Source organism: Suncus etruscus, chromosome 18, assembly GCF_024139225.1.
Source record: "Suncus etruscus isolate mSunEtr1 chromosome 18, mSunEtr1.pri.cur, whole genome shotgun sequence".
Classification (NCBI taxonomy): Eukaryota; Metazoa; Chordata; class Mammalia; order Eulipotyphla; family Soricidae; genus Suncus; species Suncus etruscus.
This window is the reverse complement of record NC_064865.1, coordinates 17931079-17955840: the sequence shown is the minus strand read 5'-3', so window position 1 is coordinate 17955840 and position 24762 is coordinate 17931079. Positions and strand designations below refer to the sequence as shown.

The 24762-nt window shown below is 50.0% G+C and overlaps 1 protein-coding gene across 1 annotated transcript in view; it reads right to left on the bottom strand.

Annotated features, from left to right (window-relative positions):
• EZR (ezrin) overlaps nucleotides 1-11178 on the bottom strand; it is a 33966-nt gene extending 22788 nt beyond the window's left edge. Inside the window, exon 1 of the mRNA XM_049765348.1 lies at nucleotides 11083-11178. Within this exon, the coding sequence (XP_049621305.1) occupies nucleotides 11083-11094 (12 nt within the window). The 5' untranslated portion in view covers nucleotides 11095-11178. The remainder of the gene's footprint in view (nucleotides 1-11082) is intronic.
• Between the last annotated feature and the right edge of the window lie 13584 nt (nucleotides 11179-24762).

Below are 24762 nucleotides of genomic sequence, written 5' to 3'. Positions count from 1 at the left end.
CCTGCCTGAATGGGGGCTTCTGTGTGACACCGGGGACAAAGAACCCCAATCCTATGGTAATGTGCTATGTACTAGCTCCATTTGCTGCTTTCGATTGAAGTTCGATTGGGATCTTGGGCTGTTTCCAAGCATCTTGAACTCTTCATCCGGGATCAAGAACGCAAGTGGGATGATTTCTAGTGTGCAAGAACTTTTCTCTTACTGTAACGTCTGAACAGAATTTTTTTTAATTTTTTAAATTTTTGAAACTTATTTTTTGGTTTATTATTATTTTTGGGAGGGGGTACAACTCAGAGGTGCTGAGCGGTTACACCTGTCTCTGCACTCAGAAGTTACTTCTGGCTGGCTCTGGACTGTATGGGATGCAGAGGACTGAACCTGAGTGCTACATACAAGGCAAATGCCCTCCCTGTTCTGTTAGTCTCTGCCTAGAAAATTTGAGTTTTGCCATCTATCAACAATAAGAGTGAGAGACCCTACTTGCTTTTATTTTCTACATTTCTTTCATTATAGTTCTATAGCATGACTAGAGTCATGCTAATTTTTATGTTTTTGGTCCAATTTTGGGGGGGTTTCCAACTCAAATCATGAAGCATACAAAATGGTATTGGCTAAGCAAACTTCAACAAAGCTAATGTTTCTATTCTATACCCACCCACCACGTTTGAAAATTAACACAGGTTAGAAAACAACAACCAGGGGCCGGAGAGATAGCATGGAGGTAAGGCTTTGCCTTTCATGCAGAAGGTCATCGGTTCAAATCCCGGCACCCATATGGTCCCCCAAGCCTGCCAGGAGTGATTTCTGAGCAAAGAGCCAGGAGTAACCCCTTGAGCGCTGCTGGGTGTGCCCTCCCCCCCCCCAAAAAAAAAGAAAAAGAAAAAAAAAAGAAAAGAAAAATCAGCAATCGATCCCTCGATTTATACGTGGTTCTACCAGCATTTCAGTTAGCATCACACCAGTCAGTGACGGGGCCAGGGAACCCCATGCACATGGCCCCTGTCAATACTTTACCCTCTTAGTCTTCCTGAAGGGTTCCCCCACACCTCCTACCCTTACAACCCACTACCCCTGGCTCTGAAAACAGCTGCAGAAAACTTCACGGAGTCCCCCACGCTTGATTCGGCTCACTTGGAATTCTCGGTCCTGAGAAAGCTGCTATTGAGACAGTGACCTATTTCCAGTTGGGTCACAGTACACCCCCTTCCCCCCAAATCGTGGGAATCCAGAGCATAGCAGAGCTGCCTGGGAACAAACAGTTCTGTGTGTCTCCAAGTCAACCGTGGTCCCGCCTGCAAGCTGCTGAAATCAAATGTGGAGGGCGCGTGTCTGAGAGCCCCGGTGAGCCCCTCACCCTGGAGTGGGGGCCCTCCGGTGGAGGTGGGCAGTGAGCCTCGCATTCAGCTTCATGAACATCACCTCCCACTTAAAATCTACTGTGGTAAATTTACTATTTACTGTGCCATAGTCAATGCCATAAAATGTCATTTCAGTATAAAAAGTTTCACCAAGTAGTTCTTTTTGTTGTTGTTTGGAGTCACACCAGCAATGCTCAGAGGTTCTGCACTCAGAGATCACTCACTCCAGGCAGTGTTCAGCGGAACCATATGGGATGCTGGGGATTGAACCTGGGTTGGCTACCTGCAAATGCCCTATCACTCTAGCCCCTCATTAAGCAGTTAGCTTGCACACTCTAACTGCCACCCTGCTATTAGATCCCAGGGGAATCAGTGCTATTCCTCAAGACTTAAAATGCAGCCAATATTGCATTTTTCCCATGGCCTCCAGAGTCCCTGTTCTCAGGTTCATTGTTCAGATCGCTGCTGACACTAGGAGCCTTCCAAATGGCCGGTTGGGCCAGTTTCTTAATGAAAATCCAGTTCCCTCACCCTCCCGGCCATCTGAGCCCCACTTAAGAATGTAACCCACATAGCAGTGGGTGATGTAAGTAGACACTTGAGGACCTGAGGCGGGCCCAGGACTGGAGAATCGAGGTAATGAATGGCTGAGACTATGAGGCAGGGGCTGGAGCCAGAGCAGGGCCAGGAACAGCACTTGCTTTTATGAAATCCTCCCAAGAACAGAGGCAGGAGTAGCCCCCCCAGCACCACTAGTTGTGTTCCCCCTTTCCCAACTGCAGAAGTAAGCTAGGCAAGGGCCGGAGCAGTGGCACTAGAGGTAAGGTGTCTGCCTTGCAAGTGCTAGCCTAGGACTAGCCTAGGTTTGATTCTCCCGGCGTTCCATATGGTCCCTCATGCCAGGAGTGATTTCTGAGAGCATAGCCAGGAGTAACCCCTGAGCATCACCGGGTGTGGCCCAAACCCCCCCCCCCCAAGAAGTAAATTAGGCAGAAGTAAGCTGCAGAAGTAAAGTAGTATTTTCATTAAAACAGGCAGCCTTGGGTCAGAGTGATAGCACAACTGGGAGGGCATTTGCTTTTCGTGTGGCCAACCCAGGCTCGATCCCCAGCATCCCAGAGTCCCCTGAGCCTGGCAGGAATACTGCTAAGAGTAGAGCCAGAAGTAACCCTTGAGCACCAGGAAGTATGGACCAAAACTAAACATAAAAGACAGGTGGTCTCAGAGTGGTTTTTTCCTCCCCTTTCACCAAGTGATCCTGGCTTAGGGCTGCCAGTGAGAATCGACGGGGCATCTGGGCCTTGTTTCTCTAGAAATCATAGGTACAATAACAGCTGAAATTTTATTGTAAGGGTACAGCAGAAAAGTTAATGACCAAAAACACATTTCCTTGCGCCTGCCAAGGGATCAAACAGAAGGACTTGACTAATGGAAACACAGGCATGTGATCTCAGAACTGACCTTCCCTTCCTGACTTCCTCCCACCCTGCAGAGGTGGAGGGACCAAGTCCCCAAACTGGGTCGAGAGGCCACAGTAACCCACACAGCACTGATGTGCCCTGCCAAACTTCACCACCACAGAAGCTTTCATAAAGTGGGGATTTCTGGGAGCAGGGAAGTACCACAGGGAGGGTGCTTGCCTTTCTGGGGTCAATCTCCAGCATCTTTAGGGTCCCCTGAGCCCTGCCAGAAGTAATTCCTGAGTGCAGAGCTAGGAGAAAGCCCTGAGCACCACTGGGTGTGGCCTCAAAAAAAAAAAAAAAAAAAAAGGAAAGGAAAAGAAAGTGGATATTTCCCCTGTGTGCTCACCACCCAGAAGCCATGCTCCAAGTGGGAATCTCCCCAAACAGGTGAATGAAAGAACAAATGAAAGGTATGGGGATATGGAGCTGATGGTGACAGGAAAAGCACCCTAAGGTGGCATCTGTTGCATATCAGGGATCATTTAGGTCAAGGGGACTCATCTGGAGAGGGGTCACTGTTAATCAACTCTGAGCCTTGCATTTCTGGAGGGGGCAGCTAGCTCCAAACAGGGCCAGAGAGGACCCTGGGCTTCTCTCAGGTCTAGGAACTGTTCAGGAAGCTAGCTAGTCTCTGAGCTGAGATCCCACAGACCAGGAAGGTGCGAGCTGACTGAGGTGCCCAGGCAGAGGCAGATGTGTTTACCAAATGGGCATTGCTCCTCCCTCCATCTGTCTTACAGCATGAATCTAAAGTTTGTTCTAGAAGCAGATAACAGATAATCCTTTAAAAACACACACACACACAATTTTTGTTGTTGTCAAAAAAAGCCAACTCAATCTGTACCATGATATATGGCAAAGCAGGGTACAATCCTCGGCACTCTGGGACTTGGCCTGGAGTGATTCCTGAGTACAGAACCAGGGATAATCCCTGAACACTGCTAGGTGTGACCTAACCAAACAAACAAATGTAAAAGAGTTCCATGAAGTCAAATAAAGAGAGGTGTGGTGTGAAGGTTAAGGGGGACAGGGACAACAGCTATTTTAGAGTGATGCAAATTAGGGATCAAATCATAACCATGAGAGGATTTTCATTCATGAACTACAGCAGGCTAAGCATGAAGTTTACATTGTCTAGGAGCCATAACGTGACAGGGGAGGATCGAACCCAGGTCAGTCTTACTAGTCTCAGGCCCCTATGTTTAATTTTTCATGGCAAAAATAAGCACCTCCTTTATATAACATTCTTTTTCCAACTCAAATATCAGGCCCAAATTGCTTTCTTTCAGCCTGTGCCAGGAGCTCGTCATGATCCAACGGCTTAGCTGGTGGAATACAAGATGCCCCCTCACTTCCCCAGCGCAACAAAGCCCTCAGAGAGAGGAGGGAACCTCAGCCCTAATCAGTCTTGTTCCAGTTCCTGGAGCTGGGGGACTGGAGAGGAGAGACAGGGCCACCAATCAGTGAAACACACTCTTGAGTCTTCAGAAGAACATCAACACCTTCAACACGGGGTGCAGAGTTGCTTCCAAATAGCATTAACTTAGGCAGAAAAGACACTACCAGTTTTTACCAAATGCTTTATTAACAGCACTTGTTTCCCTAAGGCAGAGCCACCAACTTCTTAGAAGGGCAAGAGAGGAAGTATTTTGAATTTTACAGGCCATCTTTTGGTGTTTCTTGTTTATGGTTGGTCAAAATGTACCAAAAAATGGGGCTGAAGCACAGTGGGTAGGGTGTTTGCCTTGCACGTGGCTGACCCAGATTTGAACCTCAGCAACCCATATGGTTCCCCCAAGCCTGCCAGGAGTGATTTCTGAGTACAAAGCCAGGAGTAGTTTCTGAGCGCAGCAGGGTGTGGCCCAGAAACTCTCCTCCCCAAAAAGTACAAAATTTACTATTGAACCATTGGCTGTCTGCTGGGTCAATGGCCTTCACCTACCTATCCTAAAATAAGAAGAGTTATTGAGGACAGGAGTGATAGCACAGTGGTAGGGCATTTGCTTTGCCTTGCCTGTGGCCGACCCAGGATGAACCTGGGTTCGATTCCTGGCATTCTATATGATCCCCTGAAAAATCCCAGGAGTAACCCTTGAGCTCTGCCTCAAGGTGTGGCCCAAAACCAACCAAACAAACAAATAAGAATTATTGATGACATCCAGATCAGTTGAGCAGTAGAGATAGTACACTGAGTACCAAGTGAATGAAAGTAAGACAGTAACTAAGGTAGTTGCCCTGTGCATGACACACCCAGGTTTGAGCAGCATAGTATTGCTCTGAGCACTGCCAAGAATGAAGATAAGTGCAGGCGTAATACTGGGTGTAGCCCAAGGCACCCCTAAATATATGCATACATATGTACACATGTAAATACACATGTGCACTTCTCCACATCCCTCAACACCTGGTGCACTAGCAAACTCCTAAACACCCACTGGCAACATCTCTGGGGATCTGGCCAGGGAGCACTTTGGAAGGAGAGTTTCCTGATGGCAAAAGTCTCCTGTAACAGCACATCTAGCACACAGACCTTTAGAAGGATAGAAAGATGGCCTGAGGCCCCTTTTTCCCAGCTCCCCTACCCCCCAGCAGCCAGGGAACCGGAGTAGCAGGTTGAACAGAAAAGTTTGAAACATGTTTCTGGGGAAAGGGCAGAAGTTTACAGCATCTCAAGATAACTGTTTGGATTTTTCTGACAAACTCTCTCTCTCTGTTTATTTGAAAAGACATTATTTTCATTTAAAGTTTATTTTTAACTATCTTGGGCTAGAGTGATAGTACAGCAGGCTAAGTGTTGCTCTGGATGAGGCCTACCTGGGTTGAATTCCTTGGACCCTAGAAGGTCCCCTACACACTGCAAGGAGTAATCCCTGAGCATCCCTGGGTATGCCCCCCATAAAAGAACTTTTTATTATTTAAAGATGGCAAGATAGAAGTTCTTGGGTTCCCAAAGGACAAGTTAGCAGAAGTTAATTTTTAATTAACTAGTATTTTCTGCATTCTAATTTATTTGGAAAAAGTAGGTACATGAACTATACGAGGAATTTTACTTTTATCAAAAGTGTCTTAAGTGACATACGGCACAATGGTTTTTCCCCTCAAAACAAAACAAACCACATGCAGAAGTCTGGAGGAAGAACTTTCTACCAACAGGCACGGAAGGTAAGGATGTCAGATGGGAAATATTAAAAGTGTCTGCTACTCAATAAACACCCACATTTCATTAGCAGGGAACCAGCAGACACTGCCTGCACGCTAATTGGCGTAGTTCAAGTCTAACTGTATTCAAACAGACTTCACTCCTAGTAGGCATATGAATCACCCTGAACTCCACATTGTCAAAGACACACAAATATTTAAGTCTAAAGTTGGGGGCCCAGGAAGATAGACTGCAGGGCTGGAGAATTTGTTCTGCAGGTAGGAGGTCTGGATTTAGTCCCCAACACCACCAGGAATGACCCAGAGCACGTGCCATTGGGTGTAGCCTCAAACTCGAAAAATAATGAAAGCCAGCATTGAGGGGCCACTGCTCATTTCCAGGGAAGGCCTGAAAAGACACCAGGGTTCCTTGAGCAGATTGTCCTTGTCACAATTCAGCCGTGCCCTCTCCCAGCTTCACACAGCATCCACGAGCTGGCATGCCTCTCCACACTGGTCTCCAGGCTGGGTTTTCTGTTCTTCTTGCATCCCCCACTTTCAGTCCTACCCAGAAGGTGGCAGAGATCAGTGTTCAAGAGGAAGGAAGAGGTCAGAGACAGCTCCTCGGGAAGGGAAGAAAGCTAACCTGGCACACAGCAGATCCCAGGTCCAGTGCCTGGTACTCTGGATGGGCCCTGTCAGGAGGGATCGCTGAACACAGCACAAGTCAGCCTTGTGCACATTGTGCAAGTCAGCCCCCCACAAAAGACAAACCCGAGGGGTTTCACTGCTGCCCTCCTTTCACAGAGCACTGGGACCATGGGGACAGGGTGTTTCCAAAAGTTCAGGGATGGGGGCTGAGAAATCTGTAAATAATCCAGCATGGTACAGCCTGAGAATATAGTACTACACAAGCCCAAACTCCACTGCCCAGGTGCCTGAGTACACGTTAGGCTAAGAGTCTGTGCGTTTAAAATTCCTAGTGTTTGGACTGAGCTGGGAAGGGCAGTGGTTGATTAGTCACAAGAAAGCAGCAAGGCCACCTTCCAACCACTGTCACCAACCCCAGACACCCTGTGAGAACCATACCCCCCCCTTTCCTTCCACCCCTGGTGCACTTGCAGGCCCGGCTGACCTCAGTGGGTGGTGGCCTGGTTCCAGGCAAGGCACTAGCCGCCAAGCCACCCTCTGCCCAGGCACCTGGGATGAAGAGCAATGACCCATGAACAATGGGGAGGTTCAGGGGCCAGAGCCCTACCCCCATCCCAGTGGAAGCGGCAGCTCTCACACCCCCAGGAGACAGACACCCAACACCAGCTAGCTGAGTTCTGGTATGCAGGACCAACAACCAACCAACTTTCAATGGGCCCTGGAAAATAAATCACAGTGCAGCCCTGTGGTAAAGCCCCTGCCCACCCTCTCCTCCCTCCGTACACCAGAACCTGGGGCCCAGCTCAGTGCCTGTGCATCCTCCACCTCCCTCCTGTGCTTCACATGACCTGCTGGGGTCTCATTCCTGTCCGCACTGTCCAGGCCTCCCCCACAGATCAACATGCCAGCAAGGCCTATAGGTCTGCAGAATTGGTCCCTGCTACCCTCTCCATCACAGGTGTCAACCTACCCTCCGCCCTCCTGAACCACTTCAAGGTTCCTTCCGCGGCTCAATGCTAGGTAAGTTACCAGCCTCCCTGATTAGCATGCCCAAGACCCCACTCCCCATCTACACCCCAGTAGTTGTCTGATCCCTCAATGGGGTGGAAACTCCAAATTCACAGGGGCTGCCCCTGTGTCTGTAGAGATGTGCAAACATCCGCCAGAGGACTGAAGACACCCGGATCTGCTGGGCCTCGTGGTGAGAGTGACAAATGACCACACGGTGGCCAGTACCTTTCACCTCCAGCTGAGAACTGGCTGCCTCGTTCTCCATCTGCCCTGAGAGAAGCAGGTGAGAGCAGAAGGGGCCAGAGTGCCCAGCTTAGCTGGGAGAGGGGCAACCCAGATGCCTCCCCAAGGCTCCGCCAGCTCAAATAGTTTACGAGTAAAAGCCTGTAACCTCCCCAAAGCAAGGCTAAAAAGCTTAGAACAGGGCGAAAGCGTGGACCCAGGACCCATTTTCTGAGTCTCCCTACTAAAGGGGAAAAACAAAAATATCAACTTTTCTATTTTCTATTTCCATGAAAGCAGCAAGGATGCTGTGGAATTAAGGGATTTGCCCACTAAAAGGCAATTTGGTTCCTAATGCCCCCTGGAAACCACGAGAAGGGAATGAGGCTGTGTGGAAGCCCCTTTTCTACCCCCACCTGTCTTCCAGGCTCTAGACTCCAGGCCCAGAGGGGACAGGTGCCTACAGGGCCAGCTCTATGGGAACAGACTACACACCTTTCCCCCACACCCCATGGAAGGGACACCCAGTCAAGAAAACAGGCAACAGGCAAAGGTCTGGGCCCCAGACCACCGCCTGGAAGTGGACCAGTCACAAACAAACAAACCCAGGCCTACAGCAGCCTGTGGGGGGTTAGGGCCTTCGCAGCCAAGCCTGTACCCTTGGGCAACAGTCCCCCCCCCCCCGCAGGCATTAGTAAGCCTTGGGTGTGCCTACATTGTGAGCTACCAGGGGTCAAGGTCCACGTGCCTGACAAGGGGTGTCCTTGGCTGCATATGCAGGGTTGCTTTGACACAGGCTGCTGAGTGATGAACCCCCACTTTGTACTCCAGAGAGGACCAAACACAGCAAGGACACTTCGTTTTGGGGGACACAAATGCCATGCCCTGATTTGGTTTGAACCAGCCAATGAGAACCAGGTGGTGGGCGGAAGCCAGGCAGGGCCCACGGGACACCTGAGTGAGCTGGGGTTCAGCTCTGGGTCTTTCGGAAAACACCTAACAAAACCCGCAGCTGGGACAGAAGCTGAGCATCGAGCTGCCTTTGTGTAATACTTAAAAGTCCACAGGACTTGGTGGCGGAATAAGGCTCCAATTGGTGGCGGACTAAGGCTACAACAGTTTGCCGAAAGAAATGTAACAAAAACAAGACACAAGGTAACAGCCTGGGGGACCAGAGCGATAGCAGAGGTAGGGAGTTTGCCTTGCACTTGGCTGACCCAAGACACACCTGGGTTTGATCCCCGGCATCCCATATGGTCCCCCAAGCCAGGAGCAACTTCTGAGCACAGAGCCAGAAGTAGTAACCCCCGAGAATCACCGGATATGGCCCCAAAACAAAAACAAACAAAAAAAAAGTATTTAAAGTAATAGCCTGGACATAGCCTATGAAGAGTGTGGCCAGATGAGGGCAGGGTCATGGCCCAGCTCAGCAAGAAGCCAACTACGGATTTCAAGGGGCCAGATCGCCAAGAAACCCTCAAACCCTCCCCCTTCAGTAGGTGGCAGGGAGGAACTTCCTCCTTCCATGCTGCCTCCCAAGAGTCCTCAATCACCAAATTATAGCCTGTGGATAAAATATTAAAAAATAAAAAATAAAAGGCCTTCCAGTTTTTTTCTGGTAGCTAACTTGTTGCCTCCTCCTCCTGCAGGACACCAACACCATTTTCTGAAAGTCAGGAAGGTCAAACACACACCAGCTCTCTGAAAAACACCACCTCCCGAAGGAACACCCAGGACACTGTGAGATTCTTGGGGGCCCCATGAACAGTACAAATGCCATCAATTTCCCCCGCCACTGTCCTTGGTCTGGGACACAGTCGGGAGCAGCAAGTTGGGGCTTGGGGTGGGGTTAGGAGGCAGGCCTGGGCAATAGGGTTCATGTGGGAGAAGAATGTTGTGGAAATTAATGAGGGGATGGTCTGAATTAAAATAAATAAATAAATAAATAAATTGGTGTGTGGGCTGTGAGGCACAAAATAACACTCAGAAGCTAGACTGGGAATACATGAAATTAAAGCTGATTTTGAGACATGAAAAAGGAAGATGAAAATGGGTATGAGGACATTTTAACCGCAAATGCAAAGTCTTCTCTGAGTGGGAATAAAGCTGTGGCCGAAGCCCAGGGTCCACCAGCCCACATGGAAGTAAGGACAGGACTGGATTCGGGCTGCCTGTATAGCAGCATTGTGAAGCAGGATGGCATGTTGTCACTGGCAAGTTTGAAATGAAAAGAAGAATTTTGTGTAGGAAAGAATTTTTTTTTCTGAATCATGAATGAGTCATTCGGATGATGTAACTCGGGCAAAAAAAAAAAAAAAAGATAATGGCTTCCGAATCTCTTAGCATATAAACCCCAGTATTTAAACTCGCAGAACAATAGCACTTTATAATCGAAGCCTTCCTTCTCCAGAATCTGAGAAAGCACCTAAAATATCCAGCAAGAGCACTCAAGACCAGAAAACGCCCCATGGAAGTTTCGAGTACTGAATACGAGTACTGAATACACGCGTTGTATTTCTCCAAGGGGATCGTCCTCACAGCCCCAGGCACCCCCCCCCACAATTACACACCCCAAAACCCATCCCGGCGCTAAAACAGGTTGAGTCCGTCCAACTTTTCAAGAACCGGCTTTGTCCGCGGACAACACCCCAGGCCTGGCCAGACAGCCTGGCCCGGGAATGGAGATCCTGGGATTGGAGAGTGGGGGACTCGGGGCAGCCGTTTGGGGGAGACTTAGGAGGCGTGTGCCCCGGTGGGGGGCTTTATTTGCGACGCAAACGCGCGGCAAAAAAGGGGGCTCTCAAGAAATCCTGCAGCCGCCAGGGAATCGTCCGCCTGCCCAGCGCCCACGCCCACGACGGGCCGCGCCGCCTGAGCACCGGGGTGCAGAAGCGGGGGAGGCAAGGGGCCCCCAGGTCGGGCCGGGTGGGTCGCGCGGGGAGCTGAGCTGAGCCACCTCACCTGCGGGCCCAATCCAGGCCCCGGGACGGACCCAACTTTTTCCAACTTTCCCAGCCAGACAGAAGAGGCGCCCAAGTCAAGTTGAGAAAGGAACCGAACAAAGTAGGGGCGCTGGGCTGGGGAGCACAGAGGGGACAGAGAAGCAGCCTTGGGTTCCTCGTAAACGCCGGAGGCGCTTGGAAGGTGAGGCAAAGGCAGAGCAGGAGCCCAGATGGCTCCTCCCGGAGGGATCGCGCCTGGTGGGGCTGGGCAGGGCCGGGCCGGGCGGTGCCACTCACCGGCTTCGGCATCTTGGGTCCCCAAGGTGGTTCGTCCCGGTCCTGGAAAGTCGAAGTCGCCTCGGCAGTGCAATGCGATGCAATGCAGAAACCTGCTAGCAGAAGCGACCTGTGAGCCGCGCGGCCTCTGCTCCTGCCGATGCTCCCTCTGGTGCTCCTGCTGCTGCTGCTCCCGCCGATTCTCCCCCTGGTGCTCCACTCCCGCCTAAGCCCGCCGCCGCCTCGTCCCGACTCCGAGCCCGCCCCGCGCGTCCCGGCTTAAGAACCGGCCGGGCGGGCGCCGCTGAGTCACCGCCCAGCCCGCGCGTCCCGGCGGCCGGCGGGCGGGCGGGCGGGCGGGGACGTGACGGGGAGGGAGGCTGGCTGCTGGGTGGGGGAACCCGGGGATCCCAGGGAGGGGACCCCGGCCGGGAGGGGCTGGGAGGGGTCCCGGGCCGGGAGGGGCAGCCCCGGGGAGGGTGCGGAGACCCCCGGGGCTGGGAGGGACCCAGGAGAGGTGCGTGGTGAATCCCCGGGCCCGGAGTGGGCAGGCGGGACCCCGGCCCGAGAAAGCCAGCAACCCCGATTGGGGTCCCAGTTGGGGAAGGGGGAGTCGGTGCCCTGGCGGTGCGGGGGGACGGCCCAGCGATCAGAGAAAGTCGGTGGCAAAGTCGCCGGTGTCCACGCGGTCCAGGGCGGCGGCCCCTGGGCGGGGACCCGGGGAGGGTGCGGGGAAAGCTGCAGCAGCCGGCGGGCTCTCCTCCTCCACCTGCGACTCCGACGCCCGGACCCCCGGGCCCCCGGGGACTCCCTCCCCGCCTCGGCCGCACTTGTCAGCAGCCCCCCGGCCCGTGCGCTCGGTGGAGCGATTCCCCCGGCTCGGCCCCGCGCCCCTCGGCCGCACCCCGGTCGCCCGAGGCGCCTGCAGACCGCTGCTCCCGGCCCGTCTTGTGCGCCCCTCGGTGCCCAACTAGGCCGATCAGCTTACGGCGCAGTGTCCCCGGGCCAGGGCGCCCCAACGTCCCCCTGGAGGGCTCCCCGACCCCTCAGATTTTCCTCGCAATCTGTTTGTTTTTGGGTCACACACCCGGCGGCGCTCAGGCTCTCTGCTCAGAAATCGCTCCTGGCAGGCACAGGGGGACCCTATGGGATGCCAGGGTTCGAACCACCGTTTGTCCTTGGTTGGCCGTAAGCAAGACAAACGCCCTACCGCTGTGCTATCTATCTCTGCGGACCCAGCCTCTCAACCTCTTCTGCACCTTCTCTCGGAGAGGAACCTGGCGGGTCTCGACCCACTGCACCCAGGTTGCAGAGACGCTGCCAAGGGAGAGGGCAGAGGCTGGTACTGCTCTGGACGGGAGGCCTGGGCCACGGCGGGAGTGGGTCGCGTCGGGTCACTCTACCGTCCTTGCTCCCCTACCTGGCCTTCTTGTCCCGAGCGCACGTGGCCGCTGGCCCCGGAAGGACAACTGTGGGGACACCAGTGGCCCAGCCCTGGGCCCTTCTGAAGGACGCGGCTGTGGGCCCTCCGCTTGACTCGCTCGCTAGCCCCAGGCTCCAGCAAACACCTCCAGGGGGAAAACGCTTTCTTGGACCCTGGGAGACCGTGCAGGGGACAGACAGGGTGCTGGGGTTGCACATAGCAGTCCTGTGACACCCCTGCACCCACCCACGGAATCCTAGAACCTCCATGAGTGAATCCTGGGGGGAAAGCTGGGTGTGGCTCCCAAATAAAAACAGAGAACAGAGTGTTTTCTTCGTACCTCGAGCAAAAGGATCTCAAGAAGAATTTAAAAACTAAATTTTGTTTGTTTGTTTGTTTTTGTTTTTTGTTTTTTTGGTTTTTGGGCCACACCCGGCGGTGCTCAGGGTTACTCCTGGCTGTCTGCTCAGAAATAGCTCCTGGCAGGCACAGGGAACCATATGGGACACTGGGATTCGAACCAACCACCTTAGGTCCTGGATCGGCTGCTTGCAAGACAAACGCCGCTGTGCTATCTAAAAACTAAATTTAAATAAAAACACGTTGGTTGGGGCCGGGCGGTGGCGCTGGAGGTAAGGTGCCTGCCTTGCCTGCGCTAGCCTAGGACGGACCGAGGTTCGATCCCCCGGCGTCCCATATGGTCCCCCAAGAAGCCAGGAGCAACTTCTGAGCGCATAGCCAGGAGTAACCCCTGAGCGTCACAGGGTGTGGCCCAAAAACCAAAAAAAAAAAAAAAAAAAAAAAAAAAACACGTTGGTGACCCTCAGCATTTTCAGGGAGGTACTGATTTCAGTGCTCAAGCGCTGACCCTTCCTAGCAGTTTTGGGATCCCAAAGAACTCGGAGAAATGGCAAATTCTAGGCATTGCCCCCTAAAATGTGAAAGGGTTGGCATGTTCCTTCCAGTTGTTTACTATAGGCTGGGCTAAGAGGGCAATGGGCAGCTCAGGGATGCTTTTTCATGGACTTACCATGAACTCCTGGGAACACTGGAGATGTTTAATTCCCTTTGTACTTCCTGCTGTCCAGAACTGGCAGGATCATGCCACCGTGTCAGAGGCCTCTGGGTGCATTAAAGAAGCCAACCTAGGGGTCAGAGTGATAGCGGGACGGTGTTTGCTTTGCATGCCTCCAACCCGAGTTCCATCCCCAGCGTCCCAGGGGGTCTTCTAAACATCACCAGGAGTGATTCCTAAGTGTGGAGCCAGGAGTTAGCCCTGAGCATCGCTAGTGTGGCCCCCCAAAAATAAAAAAGAAGACAACAGATCTGAGCTCCCTCTTTGACTAATCTATACTTTAGCCCAAGTACCAAGTGTTGACTCAGTTTCCCCATTTGCAGTGTGGATAGTAGAGTGGCAAAGTGCTCCCTCCACCTGTATTGTCATACACGTGTAAAATCACTTTTACGTTTATTTTTTTTTTCGGGCCACACTCGTTTGATGCTCAGGGGTTACTCCTGGCTAAGCCCTCAGAAATTGCCCCTGGCTTGGGGGGACCATATGGGACGCCGGGGGATTGAACCGTGATTCTTTCCTTGGCTAGTGCTTGCAAGGCAGACACCTTACCTCTAGCGCCACCTCAACGGCCCCACTTTTTACTTTCACTTTTTTTAGTTAATTAGCACAAATACCCTTAATTATGTCAATCCTGACCCTTGGGTGATTTATGTTAAACTCTTGACTAATAAAAGTAACAGGGCAATGCAGCAGAGAAGCTTGGCTGACTCAGTAAGATCCTAGAAGCTGCTCAACACCCTTGGCTGAAAAATGCACTTTTGATTTCGTCTGATTTCTTGTGCAAAATTGCAAGCTGGGACCCCACAGAATTACCCCCACAGACACCTGTAATCCGGACTTCAAGCTAGTGCAAGGCCTGTTCTTAGCAGTGCTTAGCACTATGGGGCCTCCTAGGGGTGTGTCTCCTGTCACCCAGCACTTTCTGGAGGGGATGAGTTTTATTTTGGTTTTGGTTTTTGGCTCACACCCCAAGGCGCTCAGGGGGTAATCCTGGCTCTATGCTCAGAAATCCCTCCCGGCAGGATCGAGGGACCATATGGGATGCTGGGATTTGAACCACCAATCGTCCTGAATTGGCTGTGTGCTAGGCAAAAGCCCAGCCACTGTGCTATTTCTCCACCACCACCACCCCATTTTTTGATGGGGAGGGAACTTTATAAGAGACTTTGTTTCCTTTCCTCCTCTCCTCTCTTCTCCTCCTATCCCTTTCTTCTCCCCTTTCCTCCCCACTCTTTGCCCCTCTTCTCCTTTCTTCTCCCCTCCTCTGTCTGCACATCCAGTGGCAAGTCATTTTCCAGGTACAGTCCAGAGGGGGAACTTCCTGTGACTCTGTCCTCTCTCCTGGCTTCCTGAAAACCTGCCTTTCAGGGGGTTACTCAGCTGTACTCAGAGTTCTCTCCCAGGGGTGCTCAGTGAACCATATAGAGTTAGGGCTCAAGCAGGTGCCCCCTGTATGTAAATCATGCACTCTGAGAAGCGTCTCTCCAGCCCTTGCTTTTTCATTATTATTATTTTTAATGAAATGTCATGATTCAATGATCATGATTTTTAGCACATTAGAAGCAGCATTATTTACAAAGTTATGGTTAGGTGAGCTTTAGGCCTACAACATTTCCACACCAATTCCACCCCAACTTCCTTTACGGTGCCCTCACCTGCCCCCTTGACAATGACACGTTGCTGATGACAGGGAAGAATTTAAGGGGGAAGCAGCAGGAAGTAAACTATGGGAGACATTTCAATAACCTCAGCCCTCTCATATCTCCTCATCACTACCTACAGCCCCTGAAGCCATCCGAGGTTCCCAACTCTGCTGATGGATGCCTCTGATTGGCCCCATTTATCTTGCCCTAGAACCCTTTGGCTTCTAAACTGGATGTTTGAAATATCAGTGGCCTGAGACTTTTTTGGAAGCCTATCTGAACTTTGCCGCTGAAAGGAACTGGCCGGTAGCAGTGTGGTAAAACTGGAGAGAGGGAACACAGGTTTCTGGAGCAAACATAATTAAGACAGCCTGCAAGCTATTTGGGACACTTAACAGCTGTGATCTGGGCTTGGAGCCCTGAATGGGGTTGAGTCCTGAATAGGAGGGCCATGGAACCACTTCCCTTGTCTTCTCTTATCTAAGTATGTGGAAAGGAATCACTGTATGTCTTCCCTGGTTCCCCTCCTTTCCCCTCCCCTCCTACCCTACCTTTCTTCTCTCTTTTCCCCTCCATTCTTCCCTCCCATTCCTTCCCCTGTCCTCTGGTCTTCCCCATTATGACTTATACTCCTATACAAGCCCCCTCCCAAGGCATTTATAATGTATGTATCTCATGAGCCTTTATTGTGGAAAGAAGGGCTTTCGGATCACACCTGGCTGTGTTCAGAGATTACTCTTGGCTCTGTGCTCAGGGACCAAACTCCATTCAACCACATACAAGGCAAGTACCTTTACCCCTAGACTACCTCTCAAGGCCCACCCATAAGTCTTCTTAGAGGAGTTTCCCAAGGTAATATAATTAGAATCCCCCCAAGCCTCCTTCTCACTGTGTCCTCCAAAGATAGGACCTCACACAAAGGACAAAACTCCAAAGAATTGTTGTGAATCCTATAGACAGTGGGCCTGAAGCTGGAAAATCCTGGGTCTATTGGATTCCAGGAACACATGGGGTCTGTGTCTCTTTTAGGGGTTTCTTAGGTGAGGCTGACTTATGGCAGAACTTTAGATCTGTGAAGTTGGGGTGTGGCAGGATCTTAGCCAGTAGGATCTGCTGTCTCTGCCTCCTTACACCCTTCCTTTGTGAGCTGTCCTCCCATCTCTCAGCCCAGCTTGTTCATGGGGAGCAGCACAGAATATATTTGGTATATATTGTGAGCCAAAACCAAATATACTTGGAGCCAGAGTCTGGAAATACCAATCCCTGCACTCCTATTGTGGCCTGGCAATTGACCTTGACTGGGTCATTTATTTCATGTTTCTAAGGTGCAGGGGGAGGAGGGCAATGGGGTATCTCCTTAGTAAGAGCTGTTCAGGCAAGGTGACATGCAAGTGGCAGGTCACCCTCTGCCCTTCTTTCTCCTCCTCTCCCCATATCTTTGTGTGTTCAGTGTAGCCCCAGGACTGAGCTGGGGCCCAGGACATCTACGTTCCCTGACTGGCCCCTATCAGATCACTGCAGAGCCTGCCTAGACTGGAGTGAGTTAATCGCAACTGAAAGCAAATTTGCAAATACTGAGGGCACCTTTACCTGCAAAGGACAGGGAACAGAGGGACAGGGATGGGGGCCAAGAGGGCATGTGTCAGGGGCCGGAGAGATAACATGGAGGTAAGGCATTTGCCTTGCATGCAGAAGGTCAGGATTTCGAATCCCAGCATCCCATATGGTTCCCTGAGCTTGCCAGGAACGATTTCTGAGCGTAGAGCCAGGAGTAACCCCTGAGCACTGTTGGATGTGACCCAAAAACAAACAAACAAACAAAAAAAAACACAAAACAAAGCAAAAGAGGGCATGTGGCAAAGGGAGGGTGTGAATGATTGCCTGGATCCAGAACCTGGACTATAAGGCCTGGAAGATTCCTGGTGGCCCATCATGGCCTGCAGAGCCTCAAACCTGTAGTCAATACCAGTCTATGCCTCAGGTTTGGAAAGAGCAGCCACTTGGGGCACTGTTTTATGATTCTTCTCTCACTTTGGCTCCCCACAATGTCCAGGCCACCAAGGCTCTATTTTCACTGTTTCCTTGACTGAAGCGAAATTTGCCTAAATGGCCTTTGAGAGTTTCATGTTAAAGACTATTAATAGTTGTATAGTTGTATAATTTGACAAGTTAACTCCCAAGTAGCAAGGATTTTTTTTTTAATATTATTAGTATTTTTGGTTTGGGGAAGTCACACCCAGTTGTGCTCTGGGCTTTCTCCAAACTCAATGTCTAGGGTTTACTCCTGTGGGGGATGTTGAGGATTAAACCTCAGAGGATCCTATGGGATGTTGAGGATTAAACCTGGGTCAGCCTCATGCAAGGCAAGTTCCCTCCCATGCTGTTCTATTATTCTGGTCCCAAGAGCTCTTCTTTTTTTTTTTTGAAAAAAAATTTTTTTTTTTTGTTTTTGGGCCACACCCGGCGGTGCTCTGGGGTTACTCCTGGCTGTCTGCTCAGAAATAGCTCCTGGCAGGCACGGGGGACCATATGGGACACCGGGATCCGAACCAACCACCTTAGGTCCTGAATCGGCTGATTCCAAGGCAAATGCTGCTGTGCTATCTCTCGGGGCCCGAAATATATTTTTGATTTAAGTAACATGATCATAGTTGAATTACAGTCATAACAAGAACACCCCCCTTCACCAGTGTAACATTACCCCCCCTTCCCATCCCCTGCCTGTATTCGAGATAGGCATTCTACTACAGTTATTTTTGTTTTGTTTTATTTTGTTTTGGGGCCACACCTGGCAGTGCTCAGGGGTTACTCCTGGCTATCTGCTCAGAAATAGCTCCTGTCAAGCATGGGGAGGCTGGGATTCAAACCATCCACCTTAGGTCTTGGATTGGCTGGTTGCAAGGCAAACACCGCTGTGCTATCTCTCCGGCCTCAGTTTTTATTTTATTTTATTTTATTTTATTTTATTTTATTTTATTTTATTTTATTTTATTATTTTATTTTATTTTTTGCTTTTTGGTTTTTGAACCACACCCGGCTGTGCTCAGGGGTTACTCCTGGCTGTCTGCTCAGAAATAGCTCCTGGCAGGCACGGGGGACCATATGGGACACCGGGATTCAAACCAACCACCTTTGGTCCTGGATCGGCTGCTTGCAAGGCAAACGCCGCTGTGCTATCTCTCCGGGCCCCAGTTATTTGTTTTTAAGTTCAGTAAGTTGTAGTTTTTTTTCTTAAAGAATAAGAGTAAAAAAATATAGTAAAGGTGTGATAGTGGCAATCGCCGTTGTTTGCATAGGTCCAGAAAAATGGGGAAAATGGAAAAAAATCCTTGATCTGATTACAAAAAGACCTCACTTCAGAAGTTTATTGGCATAAGACTGACTCTGGGTTCCAGGCATACCAGTCCATCCAACCCGAGTCATTCTCTGTGGTCCCGGTGAAACTTTTTCACACTTTAGCTATTGTTGATATCAGATTCTTATATTTAAAGACTCTGGATTCTGTGCATTTCTTTCATCGATGTCAGGCTGATGTGGAGCATCCTCTAGTTTCAACATACCATTAAATGCGGAGTAATTTACCCTGCATGCAGACTGTTGCTGAGTCGTCTGGGTGTTGGGATCACTCTTTGGAGTAAGTCAATGCCAAAGCAGTGGTAGGTCTTCCCTGATAGAGGCTTGGATCCTGGTAATGTTATAGACAATTGTGGTTGTTTCCATGGTATCCATTGTTCAGGTGTGTGTGGGCGATGCCCATTCTTCTGAGTCCTAAGCCAAATCATTATGCCAATGTTCAGGTTAATAGGCCTAATTACATTACCAAATTTGTGTTCCCATCTCTATTAGATAAGAACTTGTTTGCATATGTATTATTTTCCCATTTTAATGTTCCTATGCAAAAGAGAAGCAATGCCACAGATATTGTTGGTGCATCTGGAAACCGACAAATAAAGTCCAACATTCCCTGTAACTTGGTTCAAACTTGAAATCTATACAGATTATAGATTATACTTCTACCAGTATTGCTTATAAAACAGATCTCAAAGGAGGAAAATCAAACAATCAAATAACAAATCCAGTGGGCAAAATTGTCACTATATGAGGATGTTCGAAAAGTTATAGATGTTAAGGGAATACATCTGAGATATACAAAGGAGATACACGTGTCCCTTTTATGTTTTAGAAATAGTCAAGAGGGAGCAGGGTGTTTCTGAGACACCACTTTGGTCTGTGATTTGGACAAGTGAAGAGCACATGGAGCCATGTCCTCTCCTTGTTGCCTGCTGAAGCTTCCGACTCCCCGAGAGGCGTTTGCTTCCTAATTGCTGGAAGTTGAAAGTTCACCAGTCCCCTCCCAGCCCATTGCAGGCCAAGAGCTCTTCTTATTGTAACTTTTCTTCTCCCTGATCACTGTCTGAGTCTTTCTGAAACTTTCCACTATCCTATTTTCAAAGCCTATGATGGAATGAGGTTGTAGAAATGGAGAGAAGGCTCCAGTATTGATCCTACTTCCTTCATAGAACTGGAGTTGCCTTTATCCTTTCATGGAAACTTCTCGGCCAGTATCACTACTAACCTTCAGCAAGCCAGATCCAGGGCCAAATCTCTCTTAACCTTTGTCTTAAACAGCCTTAGGGTCCCCTGATCTCAAACATCCCCGGGGGAACCTTGAGTTTTTAGTTTTCTGCTCACTCCTTTCTCCCTAGCTCTACTCTCCAGCCCCACACTTCCCTGCAGGCTAACTTACTGGCTCTTTCTCTGCCCCCTCTCCAGTCCTGCTACCCCATAAACAATAGCCAGGCACTTGCTAGGAACTGGTCCCCTCTCCCCACCACCCCCAGCCTACACACTCTCAGCAAACTTATTAGGCCCAAACCTAGAAGTCAGCCTCACTTCCTCTTTCCCCAACATCCTTGTGTACATACAACCCAGCAGACCCTATAGCCCCATTTCTGAAATATATCCAGGCGTACTACTCACTGCTAGCATGTTTGGGGCCAGAGTGATAGGACAGTGGGTTGAGAGTTTGCATTGCTGCCAACCTGGGTTCAAGCTCCAGCACTCTATAGTCCCGAGCCACCAGAAGTGATTTCTTTTTTTTGTTTGGTTTTGGTTTTTGGTTTTTGAGTCACACCCGGCAGTGTTCAGGGGTTACTCCTGGCTCTCTGCTCAGAAATTGCTCCTGGCGGGCCTGGAGAGATAGCACAGTGGTGGTTGCCTTGCAAGCAGCCGATCCAGGACCTAAGGTGGTTGGTTCAAATCCCGGTGTCCCATATGGTCCCCCGTGCCTACCAGGAGCTATTTCTGAGCAGACAACCAGGAGTAACCCCTGAGCACCACCGGGTGTGGCCCAAAAAACAAAAAAAACAAAAAACAAAAAAAAAAAAAAAAAAGAAATTGCTCTTTGCAGGCACGGGGGATCAGAAATGATTCTTGAGCACAGAGCCAAGAGTAATTCCTGGGGCTGGAGATATAGCATGGAGGTAGGACAGTAGTGGTTTGAATCCTGACATCCCATTTGGTCCCCCGAGCCTGCCAGGAGAGATTTCTGAGTGTAGAGCCAGGAGTAACCCCTGAGCACAGCTGGGTGTGACCCAAAACCAAACCAAACCAAACCAAACCAAACAAAAACCAAATGGTCCCCCTAACACACCAAGAGTGATCCTTGAGTGCAGAGCCTGAACATCTACAAGTGTGGCTCCCTCCAAAAAACAAAAGCAAATAGCATAGGATCCCCTTTCAGCCTTGAGGGGCTCATCTTGGCTGCCCCTCCTTTGGCTATACACACCAGCCAACTTGGCCAGTCTGGATGTTGCACTCTGTTCAGGTTTGCTTCTATCAGAGTATTTCCCAGCCTGCCCATGGGCAATGTCCTCACTTCCCTTCCCCTCAGCTTTGGTCTCATTCATATCCATTTGGTGTTTCCATCAGCCCTGTGAGAATTGAGGCTCTTGCTCAGGGGTAGGCCCTGGGCAGCTCAGTGCTCAGTTCCTACTAGATGCTCTATGAAAGTTGCATGAACACTGCTAGTTCAGGCCTTTCCTCTCTCCCAGTGCTATGCACTGCTCTTCACTCATTGGCAAGACTTTTCACAGCAACCACAGGTATCTAAACCCCTCAGGGAAACCCAGATGATGGGGAGAGAAAGGAATTTGGGGTGGAATGAGGTCCTGGGTTTGATTCCTGGTACCCTGTTCCCTGCCACAGCACAAACAAAAAAATCAAAATACACAAACTTGGGGCTGGAATGATAATACAGTGGGAGAGTGCTTGCCTTGCACATGGACAGCTGACCAATTTGGGTTCCACCCCAAGCATCCTCTATGGTCCCCCAAGCACTGCCAGAAGTAATTCCTGAGTGGACTAAGCAAGCCTGGAATAAGCCCTGTTGTCAGGTGTGCCACCCAAACCCCCCAAATCTCCCTAAAACAAATCAAAATACAAGACTCCCCACTCCTCCCAGCCCTGGGTAACTGTTATTTAACAAATCTTCAAATGAACATGAGTCACACTCTATCTGAAGGTGGCCTTAGGTGCCAAGCCTGGAACTATTTGGTCCCCAGACCTGTTTTCTCTCTCTCTCTCTCTCTCTCTCTCTCTCTCTCTCTCTCTTCCTCTCTCTCTCTCCTTCTTCTTCCTCCTCCTCCTCCTCCTCCTCCTCCTCCTCCTCCTCCTCCTCTTCTTCTTCTTCTTCTTCTTCTTCTTCTTCTTCTTCTTCTTCTTCTTCTTCTTCTTCTCCTTCTCCTTCTCCTCCTCCTCCTCCTCCTCCTCCTCCTCCTCCTCCTCCTCCTCCTCCTCCTCCTCCTCTCTGTCTCTCTGTTTCTCTCTTTCCTGAAACAAAATCACACAGTCACAGACGTCCTCCAGAGTTCTGAGTTCCACACCCTGGACCCTGGTCAGAACAGAGAGACCCTTGAGGGCCACAGTTAGTTACAACTTGACCTTGTCATATCTGTCAACTGTCTCAGACTCTGCCATAACCTTCAAACAAATGTTACAAGACATTTATTTTACTAGTATGTATTGATTCCTTATGTCCAGGGTAGCCTGTCCATGTGTGTATCTATGTGTGTATCTGAGTAAAGAACCAATAAAAAATAAGAACATATTAAAATAAAACAACTCCAAAACTTGGCCTTAATCTGACTGGTGTTGACCAGACAGCCCACACATTTCCATAACACCACATTGTCACTTGGCTAGACAAGTCTAGACCAGTCACAAAGGGCCTCAAGTGACCCCGGCATTTGGTTCTGGGGCTCACAGGCTGGTGGTGGAATAGAAACGCTGAGATAGGGGCTGTCCTGATGCCCAAGTCACTTCCAAGAGAAGCTCCACATCTTGATTTTAACATGGATTTTCCCAATCCCTGTATGCTGGCAGAGAGTTAAAAAGCATTTCCAGAATATTCCACATGCCAGGCAAAACATACCCACTTCTGGCCCTGCCCCTCAGCTGTGGCAGTTGCTTTGATTTTGGGGGAACAGAGGCTGTGACACCCCCCCCCCCACACACACACACACACTCTCCAACTGCCCCTGTAGAGTTAGGATCACCTCTGACTGCTGCTTCATGTGTTGGGGAGTGAGAGAGGACCTAGAATCCCATGTGGACCTGGGTCTGGGGTCACAGATAAGTCAGGCCACTTCTGTCTCCCTGAACCCCCCCCCCCAGGTATTTTAGAACAGTTTGTTTCCTAGAGTACATTTCTTGAGACTGGTTTTCACTGAGAAATACTTCATTCAAAGAAAAAGGTGAAACAGTCAGCCCCAAGTCCACTACTAAGGTCTATCTTGTGTGGAGGGAACGGGCTGGCTCTCAGAGATGTGGGGGTGCTCACTGCTGCATAGGGAGGAAATGAGAACACCCTAAAACTGGGCTTTGGGACTTTGCCAGCCCAAGATTCTGCCCTAGGCCTGTCCCTGAATGGGCCCCACACTGCTGCTTAACTCCTTTCACTGTGGCCTTTGTGCCTCATTTCCTTCTGGTTCACTCACTAGTCTTGTGCTGTGGCCTCGACATATGGGATTTTTTTTCACCTAGAACTCTTGGGGGACTGCAGGGGCCCTAAGGCCTTAACTGAGTTTGCTGATGTGGAACTTGTGACTGAGAAGAGCCCCCTAAGTATGGAAGGCTTGCTTCCCTGAGCAGACAGGGCATTGCTTCTTGTAGGAATGTGCTCTGAGAGGGTAACTGGGCACCCCCTCCAGACCCCACCAGAGAAAGGTACCTCATGTGACATGGTGCTGGGATTTGGAGAAGCATCTTCTCACACAGGGCTCAGTTCTGTCTCTCACAGGAGGGGACCACATCAGTCTCAGGGCCTGGAAACCTCCACACCAGCTTTAGGGCCATCCATTTCCCAGAGTCTTGTTCTAAGAAGCTTTCAGAAACCTGGGGAGGCTTCTTTGTCTTCACCAAGTCCACCAGTGGATCCACACCTGAGGTGGCTTTTTCTCTCTGTCCAGATTCCCATAAAGCCAAAAGGTGAGAGGGCCTCATCCTGTCCCCTAGGAACCCTGAATTTCTTCCTAGGAACCCAATTTCAGTCACCAAGTCTCTTGTCTGAGAACCACTGTGCCTCAGGACAAGCCAGGCATCACAGGCTGTGGTCTGCCCCTTTGAGTCCAGACTGTCATGTTCACAGCTCCCTTCTACCCCTAACCTCAGAAAGACATTTCTGAGGAAAAGTATAGAGTTGAAAGTCAAAACTATGCTGAGGTTCCTTGCAGACCTTTAATCTCCTCAGCTAAGTCCATCGCAGAGCCTGACACCAGCAGGACTTGGCTCACATACTTATTATTCCATCTAAGAGACTGCTTGAAAATTTCAGAATGTTCCCTTTGTGACTAACTCCTGTCCCTAACACTGAGTTCTTAGAAGATTCTCTTCTTGAAAGGGAACCCTATGCATTGGGGTTTATGTCATTGTCAGTCCTTTATCCTGTTTTGAGGTGCTGCCTGGGGTTTGTGGATTCTGTGTGCTGTGGGTCTGCAGGTCTTTGCCTCTTGTGTCCCACTGCCTCTCTCAGACTCTGCTAGCCCACTGTTGTGCACAGTGCAGTTTTTCTCCTTCCTTCTGTCCACACGGATCTTCATGAAATCCCTTACTAATCGCAAGAATCCGGGCTAAAGCTCTCTCAAAGGAGCCCACAACTGTTAGACTACACCTTATTTTACCCAAAACAAAGATCATCCCTGGCTCCTTTGTATCTGTTTGTTTACAACTTGGTTTTACCCCCAAACAGAGATTGTCTTACATGTAAACCTGGGTGGGACTGGCTCAGGATAATTTGAGCTATCTGTTCTTAATCTGTCATTACTTCCCCACCTGAGGGATGTCTCTGTACTCAAAAACTGTTCTGGTAGGCAATTGGCTCTTGATATAAGTAGAAGATTGCCAGAATATCTGTGTTTTCACCCTTAGCCTGATTTGGATTATTTCCTGCAGCGACTTTGCTTTATACTAATTCAACCTGGGGTTGGAGATAAAAGTGTATGGGGTAATTTTATACACAACAAACAGAGCTGCTCCACCTAGATATTTGAGCTCAACTGTGG